At 37.9% G+C, this 14,521-nt stretch overlaps 1 protein-coding gene across 1 annotated transcript in view; it reads left to right on the top strand.

Moving 5' to 3' along the window:
- The window catches only part of LOC309438077 (uncharacterized protein), a gene marked incomplete at its 3' end in the record, with an annotated part of 52,175 nt that extends 41,599 nt beyond the window's left edge, over nt 1-10,576 (top strand). Inside the window, exons 10-16 of the mRNA XM_082048984.1 lie at nt 4,670-4,731; nt 5,912-6,046; nt 7,267-7,357; nt 8,132-8,277; nt 8,877-8,971; nt 9,689-9,777; nt 10,449-10,576. Coding sequence (XP_081905110.1) covers nt 4,670-4,731; nt 5,912-6,046; nt 7,267-7,357; nt 8,132-8,277; nt 8,877-8,971; nt 9,689-9,777; nt 10,449-10,576 — 746 coding nt within the window. The remainder of the gene's footprint in view (nt 1-4,669; nt 4,732-5,911; nt 6,047-7,266; nt 7,358-8,131; nt 8,278-8,876; nt 8,972-9,688; nt 9,778-10,448) is intronic.
- Between the last annotated feature and the right edge of the window lie 3,945 nt (nt 10,577-14,521).

Here is a 14,521-nt window from a genome sequence, read left to right as displayed (position 1 = left end):
TGAAGCTGTCTTTGCGATATTACCTTATAAATCATATTACCATATAAATAAATTCTGAACAAAGGGAAGTGAGCTGAATGATGCTGCATCAGAGCGAAAATGCAAACGTGCCACAGATCCCTTCAGACTGAGAGGGGAAGATGTACATGCCTGTAACCATTCTGCAAGCAGGGTACTCTTCAGCGACACATGGGGTGAATCGTGTGTATAATAATGCCTAATGAGATAGCCTCTTGGCCTCAGTGAGTTAATGCAACATAAATTTTATGTAGCAAATGCAAGTTCAGGAACCACTTGGAAGGAGACACTGCTGTGTTGCCCATCACGCGTGGCTATGAAGTGAGTTGTTGACTTATGTTGATTTATGTCACTCTTTTACCAGAGCCAAAGAAGACAATAGCAAAGCAACCATCCCTAAACCTGAGCTTTCCTTTTGTTAACACAACATCAGCACTGCAGTGTCCTGATCAGACTACAAGTATTTTGGCAAAGTCGAAGTGCTGCTAAAGGACAGGCCTTTTAGCGTCTCTCCTGGCCCTGGAGATAAGCAAAAAATGCCAGAACAATGTAGTTGGATTGGTTCATTTCCAGTCACCTGTTTCTTAAGAAAAGTCCTTTCTTCTAAAATGTGCAGCCCCAAAGCTGATGTCATTTATGAGCAATAAATATTGACAAAGATATAGAGGGGAACACATATATATATGCAAGCCTAGAGTGAAGAGAGCCTCTCATTCCTACCACTTTTCTTAAGATACAGAAGGATTCTGGCTGGACAAAGGTAATGTATGCAGAATTTAATTTCAGTATTAGAGCTTTTATCTATAGGGTCACTTGGTCAGTATTGGTTGGGCACTGTACTACAAAGGCTAGTGTAGTTAATGTCTAAGTCGTATGAAGTGTGATAATTAACAGAAAATGTCTGCTTATAATAATCCCAGAGGAAAAATGTAAAAATTAATAATAAATTTTGCTTAGAAAGCACATTTTCCACCTGTATTGGTGTGAAAGGGCTACAGTGAAGTCTAATTCCCATATTTATTTGCATCAAAACGTAACACTGACTCGCTTCATTCTTCAAATGTGAACATACATTAATCCACTTTGTAGAGGGTGGTCAATCATGGGAAATGTTTTCTGATGTCATTTTCATTAGTTTCATTTTGAATTTTTTTCACTTGAGTATTGGGATATACTAATACAGCTGAACTCATAATTTTACCCTCTAGAAATGTTAACTATCCATCCAGGCTTTCGGATATAAAAGCTATTAAAATGTCTCTTCAATCTCATAGCATGCAGTACACTGATTGTATTTTCTTAATGCTGAGTGAAAATTTCTTTACAAAATGAAAGTTAAAGAAAATAACTTAGAGAAGGTAGAACTTATCAAAGGAACTGAAAAGACAAATATTCCCACTTTTACAAACTTTTAAACCAGGTATTACCTGAAAGCTTTACCAGGTGGCAGGAAAAAGGCTTTGCTGAGAAGTGAAGCACCAGGACTAAACACAAAAAGTCTGGACTATATTTTTCAAATTGAACTTTATTTCTAGCTTTTTAGATAGAGATTTATTTTTTTACATTTGATCAAATTTGCATGAAAGGTCCAGTTTTAAAGCAGAGCTACCTAAAAGTGTATTGCTAGCATTTGTTTCTTTAGAAGCATAGAAGCAATTTTGAGGATTGAATACTATTGACAGGGAAGGATCTGAGGACTGTATCTTTTTACTTTGAAAGTAAAGCCAAATACATTTACTCCAAGGGACAGATTTGATGGTACAATCTAACAATTGAAGATGTGCAGTAGTATTTTAATTAGGTTTAATCCTGGAGCTAAGAATGTTATATGTTTCCAGCTGCAGCACCTAAGAGGGGAGTCCCAGAAAGATCTTGTTTCTGCATGTAAGGACAAGTCATCAGTGGCCAAAGCTAGTCCTTCAATTTAAGAATTTATTCTTCATTAATATCAGGGAGATCCCTGCCTCTACCTCATGCAAGAGATTTTCTTATGCAGTCATGGGAAAACAAGCTTAAGACTGAATATCTGAGTGACATGTAGTCTTCAGTGTGATAGAATATGTCTTGATGATTAATATCACACAACAGAATACAGTACTGAAGCAAATGATGAATTTAGCTGCATCCTGTCTAGTACCAGGAGCATTATAGTCAACAGATCACATTCTTTTGGTGTTTTCATCGGTTGAATAGACTTCCTAAGAAGTAAGATTTCTTAGCCCAGGCACAATGCTACCATAATGTAACTATGAGTCCCATTGTATTCAAACTCACATCTCTACATGGCAATGTTGTGCTGCCATTTTTGTTAGTATCAGTTTGGTAATGGATACACCAAGCTCATTATTTTGTGAGCTCTTGAAAGAATACAACACATTGCATAGAATAACTTAGTCTTGCATTGCTACCATGCAAGTGTTTTCATTTTTCTTCTTTGTTTTAATTTCCTTAGAGATAGGTTGAAACTCTGCAGAGCTGGCATCTAAAAAAATAAAGAACTTACCTTGTTCCAACAGTGGCTTGATTACCTTGTTCTGATATATGGACTCATGTCTTTCATTTGCTCATGAACACTTTGCTGTGACTATTAGCCCTAAGATCTTTTGGCTGTATGTAAAAGTCACATGGTACATTTATGTTCTCTGATTGATTGTCCTCCAGTCCCAGTGGAAAATCTATCCTGTGTTGTAAAAATGTTGAATATTTCTAGCTATGCCTGCAGTTATTAGCATCTAAATTCAAAGGAAGTCACTCTCAACTTCAAAGCTAAATATTGGCAAGAGCATAGTTACATCAAGTCCTTTACCACAATGTTATACCCTCTGACATATATGTTGGAATACTCCTACCACAGACTGGTACGGAATACTCATAAATTGTGAACATAAAAGGGGTCTCACAAACAAAGATGTTTGAAAAACTTTGTGTTTTCCAGTGCTCAGGCAGGACTTTCCCACGCCCTCTGTCCAGGGTTGAATTTAGGTTGGAAATTTAGCTCCAAACAAGGGTTATATGTGGACCTTCTTGTACCCAGTGAGAGATCATATTGTATAGAACTTGCTCCTCAGTGAGTGTAGGAGCTGCTGCACTATTTGTAGGTGAAAGAGTCACACCAAAGCTTCTGAAATGAAAACTAACACTCTTTCTGGACCTCCTTCATTATTCTTTTTGTTATTATCATTATTTTCCTTATAATAAGCAGCAATTTCTGACACTACAGATGAAGGCTGATTCACTCAGGTAGAACTAGATAGCGAGTAAATCCACTGACTTCAGTAACATAAACCCAACATAAATAAAAGGGAGATCAGATCAAAAATTTGCATACAATTTCAGGTGTTAAACAATGAACAGGATATAAATAATGCTATAAGTGCCTTGTCTTCCAAGTCGTCATTCCAGGAACAAGAAATATTCATTCCACTCAGTGAAAGAAAAATAAAATGCTTTTCCAGGATCCCAGTAACTTGCTGTTAATTCTTAGATATGTGAATCCCTCCTTCAGTTCCTGCCAGAAGGAAAAGTTCTCTGTAGACTTTCTTAACTCATTCTACTCATTTAACATCAACATGTTAATTTAATAGTTTAGCAGAGATGGTGGATTGCTTTTATTTTCATTGTATATTTATGGTTTTAACAGGTGTTATCACAATAGTTTCCCTGTCAAGCAGGGTTCCTAGATCTCTACCACTGACCTGTATTGCTCATGTTGAAGATTTTTCTGAAGGGCCAGCTGTAAGGTTCATTGTGTTTGACAGTTTTTATTACATCAATTTTCCTCAGTTGCTCCAGTCTGTTTTAAGGTAACCATTTGAGATTGAAGTTACTCTTCCTCAGGATTTGGCACACCTTTACTCTTACCTACCAAAAAGTCATTATTTCCTATATATCTTTAAAAATCCAAAGATATATAAGTTTTGCTGCTTATGATGTGTACAGAAAAATATGCCATGAGTATGAGTAGGTTTCAGACTGTCTGTGTACATACTGTGGTATTTGCTTCTCTAAGGTATCTTAGTGACCAGAGGGCAATAGGCAAAATTGTTTCCTGAAGGTTTTGTTTGTTAGGTGTCAGATATAACATGAGGATGATCACCACCATTTGCTTGAGCCAATATGATGCTGATTTTATGAGGAAAGAGGGAGCAAGAAAGAGATGGAGACAACTATTGATGTGCCCATTGTTCCACCCAGAATACCAATTCCCAATACAGATGATGCTTGACTGAGCAGGACACTGATGTGACCCTACAAAACACATTAATGGGCTTTATTTTATTTTCTTTTTTTTTAATACAAGGAGGCAAAGATGAAGGAAATGCTGCAAATTCAAGATATGTTGAATAAACAAGTCAAGAGGCGGTTGATCCTTCTGTTACAAAATACACACAGTTTTTATGTTACTTAATGATCCGTTCTTCAATGCAAGATGAAGTCTTCTCTCTGTACTAGATGGTGGTTGTCATATATGATCATACACTCATTTGCACAATTTCAGTACATCCAGCTGTACTAGGTAGCAATTAATATAATCTTCTGTGTAGCAGGCTTGAATTTGCAACAATTTTGTATCTTACTCACATGCCACATTACACAACAAACTTTATGCAACAGATATTAATGGATTCTCTTGTTTGTTTTTCCTTTGTAGAAATGGATCTACTAACTGCAATCATTTTCCTGGCTGCTTTGCTACACCAAATTGATGGACAGGTAGGAGCATTCACCTATTCAAAGAGCCATATCTGAGCACATTGTATAGATATCTGAGGTGGCATAATGTGGTTTAGTGATCTCTAGAGCTTTACAATTAAGGCTTGAAATTATAGTTAACACATTCTTTCCACAATGAAAATGAACTCTTTGTTTTCTCAGATTTTTGTATTAAAATATTTCTTCCACCTATCAAAATACTATTGTCTTCAAATAATTATTTTTAAAGTATGTTTCCCTAAAAAATATGAACTGATGCTATTCTAAAATAGTTTAGCTAAGTATTAGAAATTTAGTCTTCAGCTCTCTTTAGAAAAGATTAATCTTGTATATGTAGATATCTACTATGGAGATATTTGAATGTGAGCGATTTATCAATATCTGCTTAATAATGAATGAAGAAAAAAAAAAAAAAAGCATTTGAGGGATGCTGATCATCTATTTCTTCAACAAATCTTGGGAAAACTATGCCCTAAGTTGCCCAGTAATGATGAAGAGTGTGAAGGTCTCTAGCTTAGACTGAGGTGTCTCATCCTCAGACACTAAGTGGGAAGAATCCTTTCCTGAGGGATATTTTAGTCTGAAAACTCCAAGATAAGTATCACAACTCTCTTTCTCTGCAGGGATTCGTGATCTGACATCACTATGTAAGAGACAATCTAAGCCATTCATTGCTTTCTTGACCTTAGGTGTTTCAGAACATGGTGTGCAAACATTCCTAAGTTCTGATCCAGATTCACATACTTTCAAAGCTTACAAGTGGTAAGAGCTAAGGACTTTCTTAGTGCACACAAGAGGTCAAAGTCAGTCTTGAAATTTGGTTCCACAGCTAAGCTTTCTCCATGTTTGATGTGGAGACATCTGAAGGAAGAATTTCTAGCTACAAATTTCATGTAGGGTCAAAACTACCATTGGAAGGAAGGAAGGAAGGAAGGAAGGAAGGAAGGAAGGAAGGAAGGAAGGAAGGAAGGAAGGAAGGAAGGAAGGAAGGAAGGAAGGAAGGAAGGAAGGAAGGAAGGAAGGAAGGAAGGAAGGAAGGAAGGAAGGAAGGAAGGAAGGAAGGAAGGAAGGAAGGAAGGAAGGAAGGAAGGAAGGAAGCTTTACTTTGACAAGAAGCTCATGTTTTATCTTGCTTATTAAACTTTGGTTAACTGGAACCTTCATTGTTATTGTTTTCCAGGGTTTTCAGTATAAACAAATGGACATGTCCTCCTCCTTTCCTTATTCTAAGTATCAAAACCAAAAACAGATCCTTGAGCATCACAATGAAATACGGAGATCTGTATTTCCCACAGCCAGGAACATGCTGAAGATGGTAAGATATGCATTCCTACTAGCCTGCTTTCCACATCACTAGCAGAAGATTTTTACCCTTCTAAACAACCCACACTCAGTGAACAGAGATGGGAAGAAACATGCTCTGGGACTGAGATGGAGAGATTAGAATTTTGTCCCTTTGTTTCTGCAGGCTTCATGCTTAATTTTGCACATCATGATGCTGCAAGCACTTGTAAAATCATTGCAAAGGTCTCAGGATGGGCCACAAGTGCTATTTGAAACCTTTCTCCTGAACAATATGTATTAGTTTCTTCATTTAAAAAAAACTCAGGAACTGTTCCATGCTTAGAGTTGTTTGTCAGCAGGAATCATGAACACAGGTTTGCCCCAACTGTATCTGTTTATTGCTGTCAAACCTACATTAATATAACCCATACAGTGAATCACAAGTTCTTGCCTTATGTTTCCTCATTGCAATAGACAGCAACTGCAAATCATTCCAGGGAAAGCATTTAAACCAGGGATAAGGTACAAAATGCAGTGATAGCTCTCAGATTATGGATAAGACTCTTCAGTCTGTGGGATGGGCATCTCCCTTAGAAGAAGAGAAACACACTCCTTGGATGAAGGAAACAGTCGATAGAGCAAAGAGAAGGAGCACCAGCAACAATATGTTTCTGAATTTCACATTGTCAGGGGGGAAAAACAGACCTAAATTTTCATAACCATTTGTCTTCAGATGAACTTGCTTTGCCCATTACTGTCCCCATCCCTGTCACCCCTGATATTCTTTGTTATCCCCATCCCATTGGCAGATGAGTTGGTCAGTGCTTTATGGTTAAGTCTTGCAAACATTCCACATCCTCAAAGTCCAGCTGTTGTCTATCACTACATCTCAGCTGCACCTGGGCTTAAAATTAGTTTTATATCATTCAGCACACTGCAACCTTCAAAGTTAATTCACATAGGCAAAAGAAAGCAACAGTAAGTTATAGAAGTCTTATTAATAAGGACTGTCTGGAGATCAGGACTGTGTGATAATGTGCAGAATAACCTGCTCTGCAACCTTTCAGTGCTAAAGAAATGTGATGCACATGCCCTAGTAGTGTAAATCGGCACAACTCCTCTGCTTTCTGTTGAGGTCCACAGGAGCATTCAGTGCACAACATCCCAGTCACTCCACATTTGTTTTCTTCTCCTTCATGGTGTTCACTAACCTACCTGTGACCTGTATACTTCTTCCTTTGTGTCTTTCAGGTGTGGAGTGAGAAAACTGCCAGAAATGCTCAGAAATGGGCAAATAAGTGTGAGATGAAAGTCAGTCCAAGAGATCAGAGAGTCATGAATGGTACGTGACAATTGTCAAGCCTAAGCTGATGGGGTAATGCAAATTGCAGATGACCCCTCTGCACATGAACTAGAAATAAGTTTTAATGTATTGTAAAATATATTTTGAGGATTATTAAACACAGAAACACCATCTTTGCCAGAGAAATACCCTGAAAGACAAATTATTGGAACTTGAGAGAGAGGGATGTTATGTACTTGCCCTATTTTTGTACCTTTCTCTAAGTGCCCACTTTTGGCTACTGCAGGAGACAAGACAGTGCAATAGATGACTGTTGACATGACATTTTTGTACAGACGTTTTTGTGTAACATTTTGTAGTCAAATAAGTATCTGTGACTGAAATCTCACCAAAACTGGCCTACAAGAAAGATGGGGACAGACTTTTTAGAAGGGTCTGTTTGGATAGGACAAGGGGTGATGTTTTTAAACTAAAGGAGGGGAGATTCAGACCAGACATGAGGAAGAAATTTTTTACATTGAGGGTGGTGAAACCCTGGCCCAGGTTGGCCAGAGAGGTGGTGGATGCCCCATCCCTGGAGACATCCCAGGCCAGGCTGGACGGGGCTTCGAGCAACCTGATCTGGGTGAAGATGTCCCTGCTCATGGCAGAGGTGACACTGGATGAGCTTTGAAGGTCCCAAACTGTTCTATGATTCTATTCTATGATTCTATGATCTTTTTCTTAGGGAGTAGCTACAACCCCTCTGTCATACCTCCCACCCTACATCTTACTTCTCTCCTAAGTAACACAATACACTTACTTCTACTTCAGGTGTCACCTGTGGTGAGAATATATTACTCTCATCTTATCCAAGAACGTGGGCTGAAGCAATTAGAGTCTGGTACAGCCAGTCCTCCAATTTCAAGTATGGATTTGGAGCAACCTCGAAAAATGTCAATGTTGCGAGTTATACTCAGGTATGGAGAACTGAAACAAACTGCAATGATGCACTGGAATTACACGAGTACACTTCAGTGAGCTGGGAGATATTTATAATCAGAAAAAAAATTGTCACTCTCATGAAATCATTATCTATAATTCACACTCTGATCCAGAGATGAATGATAAATTCCAATTGTTTTTCATCTAATTTTGAGGCAATTGAACCAGTATTTTGGAAAAGCTAGCCAGAAGAAAAATATTATTCTGTAGGGAAAAAAAATTATTCAATACCTTTAATTTAGAAATAAATATTTTCTGTATAGGGATTGGAATACCTGATGAAGAAATGTCAGAGCAAAATATCTATGATGAAAATAGTTGAATTGAAACTTCATTGTCCTGCCAGAAACTGTGTTCAAAACCATTTGGAAACTGGAGGACATGGTTAACTCATTTTTCTATTTATTCTTTCTCTCAGTTAACTGACAACTTAAAAGCTAAATAGATTTAAAAAAAAAAATAAGAAACAAAATATTATATTCTGGTTCTGCAATTTTCTGACCTGCTCAATGAGAATTCAATAAAACATGACTCTGAAATAATGTGTTTTGTTTGTTTGTTTGTTTTTCTACAGCTAATATGGTACAGCAGCTACCAGGTTGGATGTGCAGTTGCCTACTGTCCTAAGAACCAGTTCAACTACTTTTATGTTTGCCAATACTGTCCTCCGTATGTACTGCCTTTTCACTCATTTAAGGTGCAATGACTCTAGATAAGCTTTCAAAATCTCCCACAGTCTATTTGCCATGCGTAGGATAAAATTATTATGTTTCATTTTAACCATTTGTAGTTTTGAAAATACCAATGTGAATTGTGGGTTTAACATCAGGTTAAATAGCAAAATTTATTTATTTCACACTGAAACAGATATTAGAGAAACTTTAGCCTATGAACAAAGAAAGTTCCACCTCTGTTAGAATCAGGCATCACACACAAGTCATCCTGCAATTTGGACTACAAACAAGAAAGTCAGATGTAAAGTGTAAGCCAACAGCAAATGAATATTCACAAAGGCAAAGAGTACATCTGAAACAGCTGCATGTCAGAAGGCAGCTGCAGAGGTTATGTGCTTGTAAGCCACAATCACTTGAAAGCCATTCAAAAAGCAGAACTAGGAAGCACAGAAGATTTTTTTTAAACTGATGATAGTATATAAATGTAAATAGTTGATTAATTTTCTTTCTCCAAGCCTTATTGTCCCTCCTATTTACAATCAAAGGTCTAGTATTCTACAAATATCTGAAACTAAAATACAACTTCCTATGAAAATAATTTTATCCAAAAACTTCTGAATTCCTCTCACTGTGATAAGTAGCATAAATTCTTGTCAATGGCTCAGAGCTGCACTTTGATCTTGTTTTGTGTTGTATTTTTTTCGAATTTCAGAGGAAATAATGCAATGCAAATAGCTACACCTTACAGAAATGGACCAAAATGTGCAGACTGTCCTGGCCACTGTGACAGAGGGCTTTGCAGTAAGTGAATGTATTGTCATCCTTACAGCAAACACCACGCTACCTCAGATAGTAATGTTGTTCCTTTGTAGCATTTTACTTTTTCATAGCTACTTCTTGCTAATTTGGAGGAAAGATCCTGAAACTGCCTATTTCCAATCTCCCCAGAAATAACAATGGTTAAAAATCCCACTAGAACAGGCACAATCTTGATTGGGGGGGTTGGACTGGATGTCCTCCAGACGTCCCTTCCAACTTCAACCATCCTGTGATTATGGGTAAATTCTGTTGCTCCTGAGCAATAGGTGCATTATCACACCGTCAATCTTCTGCTGCCCTCTTCCGGAAAGCTCAAAATAAAATGTCTTAATGTACATCTACATCTAAGGGCAGGAAAAGACTGTCAGGCTTCACACATCTGTATGTACATGAAGATGTGCACAGGCCCCTGGGTTCTGCAGACTTCTATGTGGAGCGAGTAAAAGTGTAGGAGTAGATGGGGCAAGTAGGATACTGCCTTTCTGCCTGCATTCCCTTTTCTATAATATTCAAGCATTTTTTTACAGCAGAGCAATCGTACCAAGACTATATAGACCTGAAATATGAAATTTTTGGAAAATGCAGATGTATCAGACCAGGACTTGGTTTTCAACTAAAATTTCATGGTTTTGTTTCTCTCTCTTGTATTTCAGCCAATCCTTGCAAGCATCAAGATTTCTTTGGAAACTGCAGAAATCTGAAAATGTTGTTTAGCTGTAGCCATCCACTGGTGAGAGAGAAGTGTCTCGCCACCTGCAGATGCACCACTCAAATCATATAATGTCCTGGCAGATGTCATTACAGCTGCCGTGACACGGACTTACTAGGAAAGAGTAGAACTCACTGTGAAGTGTATTCACTCTCAGTGCATCAGCTCAGTCTGACCTATAGGTAACATTTTTTGCTGAAATCTCACCACTCTTTCAGTCCTAAATAAGTCTAGTAGCTCAAACAACCTCTGATGTTATTATAGACTTTGTAGGAATCATGCTTAAGCTACTAATGTCTTACTTCATGGTTTTCCTTTTAGTGGATCATCCACTGATTTATTTCTTTGTAATGGGAAACACAGTTTAATATCACTTTAGGGTTTTTTGCAAAATATGTTAAATTCCACTTTCTTCTGTTACCTTTTCTTTGATTAGAAATGGAATGCGTTTCTGCTAAATAAATACATGATTTACCACCAGTCCACAAACAGAGCTTTTCATTGAAGTTATTTATAATGTCTTTTTTTTTTCATTTGGAAAATTCCTTATGGACATTTCAAGACTCTCTGATACTCTATGTGAGTGGGGATGAGACTGGAAAAGAAAGACAAAGCAAAAAGTGATACATGTTTTTGTACATGTGTAAACACTAAATCTGCCAAATTTTGCCATGTGGCCTAAACACAAAGTTTCTCATACATCTGTGTATACAAGTGATAAATGACTTTTTTTTTCATATGGCACCAACAGTCAAGAAATAGGAAGCCTTTTAAAAACATTCTTATAAAGAGAGAGGTGGAGATATCCCTTCCCATCTTCTCTATGAGTAAGTCTGCCACTCACCTGGGACTAGTATTGTAGTATGTAGAAAATAAAATATGGCTACCAAAAATCCCCATAAAATATCTGATTTTCCCCAGAACTTCCCAGAAACCATCTCAGTGCCACTTCCTAGCACTGTACACCTCTGTGATCTCTCCTAGAGGATTAAGTTCAGGTGAAGGCCTTAGATGTGCCTTCTCCCACCTCTATTTGCAGGCAGCTCTTGTAAAGGGTTTAAAAAACCTGTAAAGGTTTTAATTTCATATCTTTCCAAGCCCTTTACAATGCAAGGGATGATTTCAAAGAACCGTGTATTTATATCGAGCCAGAGCTGAGGACTTGCATTTGTTACCTGTCAGTGTTATTGGTTACTTGAAGAAACTTTTTGACTCCTTTAGTGAGGGGTGTTATCATAATCATTCCTCTGACTGACAATATTATTATATTGATAAAACTATGTTACAGAATTATCCTACAGATTTCTTAGTTACATACTATAGCTTTTATCTTATCTTTAAATTTCTAACTTTAATAAAAAGCTAGATACAAAGGAAACAGAAACTCTTTATGCTGACAGTTTATAAACTTTGAGAGATGTTGAAAACCAAGGAGACATATGGAACAGCATCTTCTCGCTGCACAGAGGAGCCCCTTCCCACTGATGTTCCTCATTACACTCGTCCCAAAACTCTGCAGAGCAATTGACGCATCCTGGTGCCATAAAGGATGTACTAGGGTGTCCTACCAGACCATCACCTGCTCCTTAGGATGCGTGCTGGTCTCCCATAGGTTTTGAGTCACATATACCAGCCCTGAGCAGGACTAATCCCACTTAACCACCTTCTTTTGCTATTTTAGACCAGCAAAAATCCATTTTCCATAGGACTGCAATTCTAGTTTATAACACAAGAGGGTGAACTATATCCAGACATTCAGCTGCACCGTTTTTCATTTTGCTAGCTGAATGAAGGGATGCGCCTTTTACTAGAAATTGAAGATCTGGACCTGCCCTGACCTGTTTTTAATGCTTGTTTGTGCAGAATTTCTTAGCTAATACTGGATAAATAAATGATCATTACATAATAGAAACAATTTGGTAGCAGATTCTTTCCCTCCATTGTTTCATATTCTATGTGCATATTCTATTATAACAATGGTAATTTCTATAACCTTTATTTTCTACTTGTAGCTCAGTATCAGTATCATGACTGTATGCCACTATGTAAGATTCCTACAACCACAGCAATATTCATGGAAAGTGAAATTCAAACACAAGTTGGGTGAAAATTTCCTGAGAAGTCTATGTCTTCCTCAGAAAATACTATTCTATAAAACCAGAGCTCTCTTACAGGTGTTTTATGGGATATTTTCCAATATTTTATTTCTGATTATACAAGGAGTTGGGGGTTAAAACTTCCACACGCACACTTTATTTTTCCTCCCTCTCTCGCTGGCCCAATGAACATTTAGAGAGGGATTATTTTATTATCAGATATTTCTGAGAGAGGTCCCTGCCCAAAGAGCCAGCTATGCTGTTTGAGGGTGGCAGCAACAGAAGCTGGAAGAGATCTTCTGCATCATGAGATGCCACCTTGGAGCATCATGCAACCTGCTGGGCTACTGAAGTGTATCCAGGCATTAACCTTCTTACTTTCATAGGGAATTTCAAATTATTTTACTTCCCTATTGATGTGGAAGAGAAGAAATAGCAGGTGAAATGAAATGCTACCTGGATGATCCTTTTTCTCAGTACAGATTTCAAAGAGAGCTTGGGTCACTCCACTTAGTCATTCATATCCCTGGAAAGGCTGAGATGTTTCTGAATATGAGTTTCCCACATACAGGTGAGGTAAAAGCAATATGACATTCACTGGAATACGGCATGTCAAATAACACTTTTCACCATTCTCTGTATTTTCACAAACTTGTTTTTTATACTGATGCCTTGAGATATGTTTCCTTTGTGGTACGAGTGTGTGTTTTTTGGTATGTGCTGCAGTTACATCTACAGAATTGTGCTACTTTTTTGGTGTAGTTCAGGCAAGAAGCTAGTAACACTGAGAATTTCTTACCATTTCTGTTCTGGTTCCAGATATACTCACAAGAAGCACATATGCTGAGTAATGATAAGAGCAACTACTACAGTACAAGTCTAAGTCTTATCTTTGAAGAATGATGTAAGAGCTCTTCAGTTAACTTACATGGCAAGTACTTTAGACAGAGTTTTGAACAAATGTTATGGAGCAACTCTAACAGTCTTATGGCTTGTGAAGAAATAACATTTTTGATATTTATAATGCGCCAACTGCAGTAATCACATTATTTAATTTGGCTGTCCAAAAATCAATCTCCAGCTTAAGCAAAAAGGAAGGTTTTTCACTTTCAGTATTACAAAGTCTTGCTGAGAGTCATGGGCCTCTTCCCTGTTTTTCTCCATCTATCAGTATGATAGAACAATTCTTCAATAAACCTTGCCTCACTCATGTCCTTAACATATCACACCTACAAAACAGCAGGTTATGCAGATAAAGCTAAGACTTTATACTAAATGGAAAGCAAAGTTTGGAAACCTTGACATGTCATTGGAAATTTGTGTTGTCAGAATATCCAGTTAACGCCCAAGAAAAAAAAAAAAAAACAAAAACAAAACTATAGCAAGATGCTTGAGCAAGATGAAGCAGCAAATGGCCATCAGAGCAGGGACAGGACAAGGATGTTCTCCACCCCTGGGCTGCTCCCGCCTCTTCTTGGCCAAGCTGCCAAAAATTGGGTTCCTCTAAGTGTAAGGGCCACAGTTAAACTGTGAAAAACAGAAGGTACTTGACAGCTACTGTCTCTGCTCCAGGCTGCAAACAAGACACTTAGCTTCTGTGCTTCAGTCTCAGCGACTGCATCACAGAGATAAACTGATGTAGTCAGGGCAAGGAAGATTAATTCGTGAATGCTGAGAAAGGGCCTATGAAGCACTAAGACCTGTTAATTATAATATCACATTTGGTAGCCACACCTCCAGTATAATAATATCTCAATTTAACCACAAGTCAAAGGAACATGGGGCGCTAGGAGATACAAGTGAGGAAATGACACTCCTACCCACGCTGACCCACCGACAATGTCTGAACGTTCATGGGCTGGTCACTGGGGTCGGTCATTTGGTCACGGGTCTGTGCAATGGGGCCATAGGGCTGGTTCCT

The sequence above is a fragment of the Streptopelia decaocto genome, assembly GCF_964273445.1.
Source record: "Streptopelia decaocto genome assembly, chromosome: 3".
Lineage (NCBI taxonomy): Eukaryota > Metazoa > Chordata > Aves > Columbiformes > Columbidae > Streptopelia > Streptopelia decaocto.
Note: the sequence above shows the minus strand (reverse complement) of the source record. Positions and strands in the feature narration are given on the sequence as shown.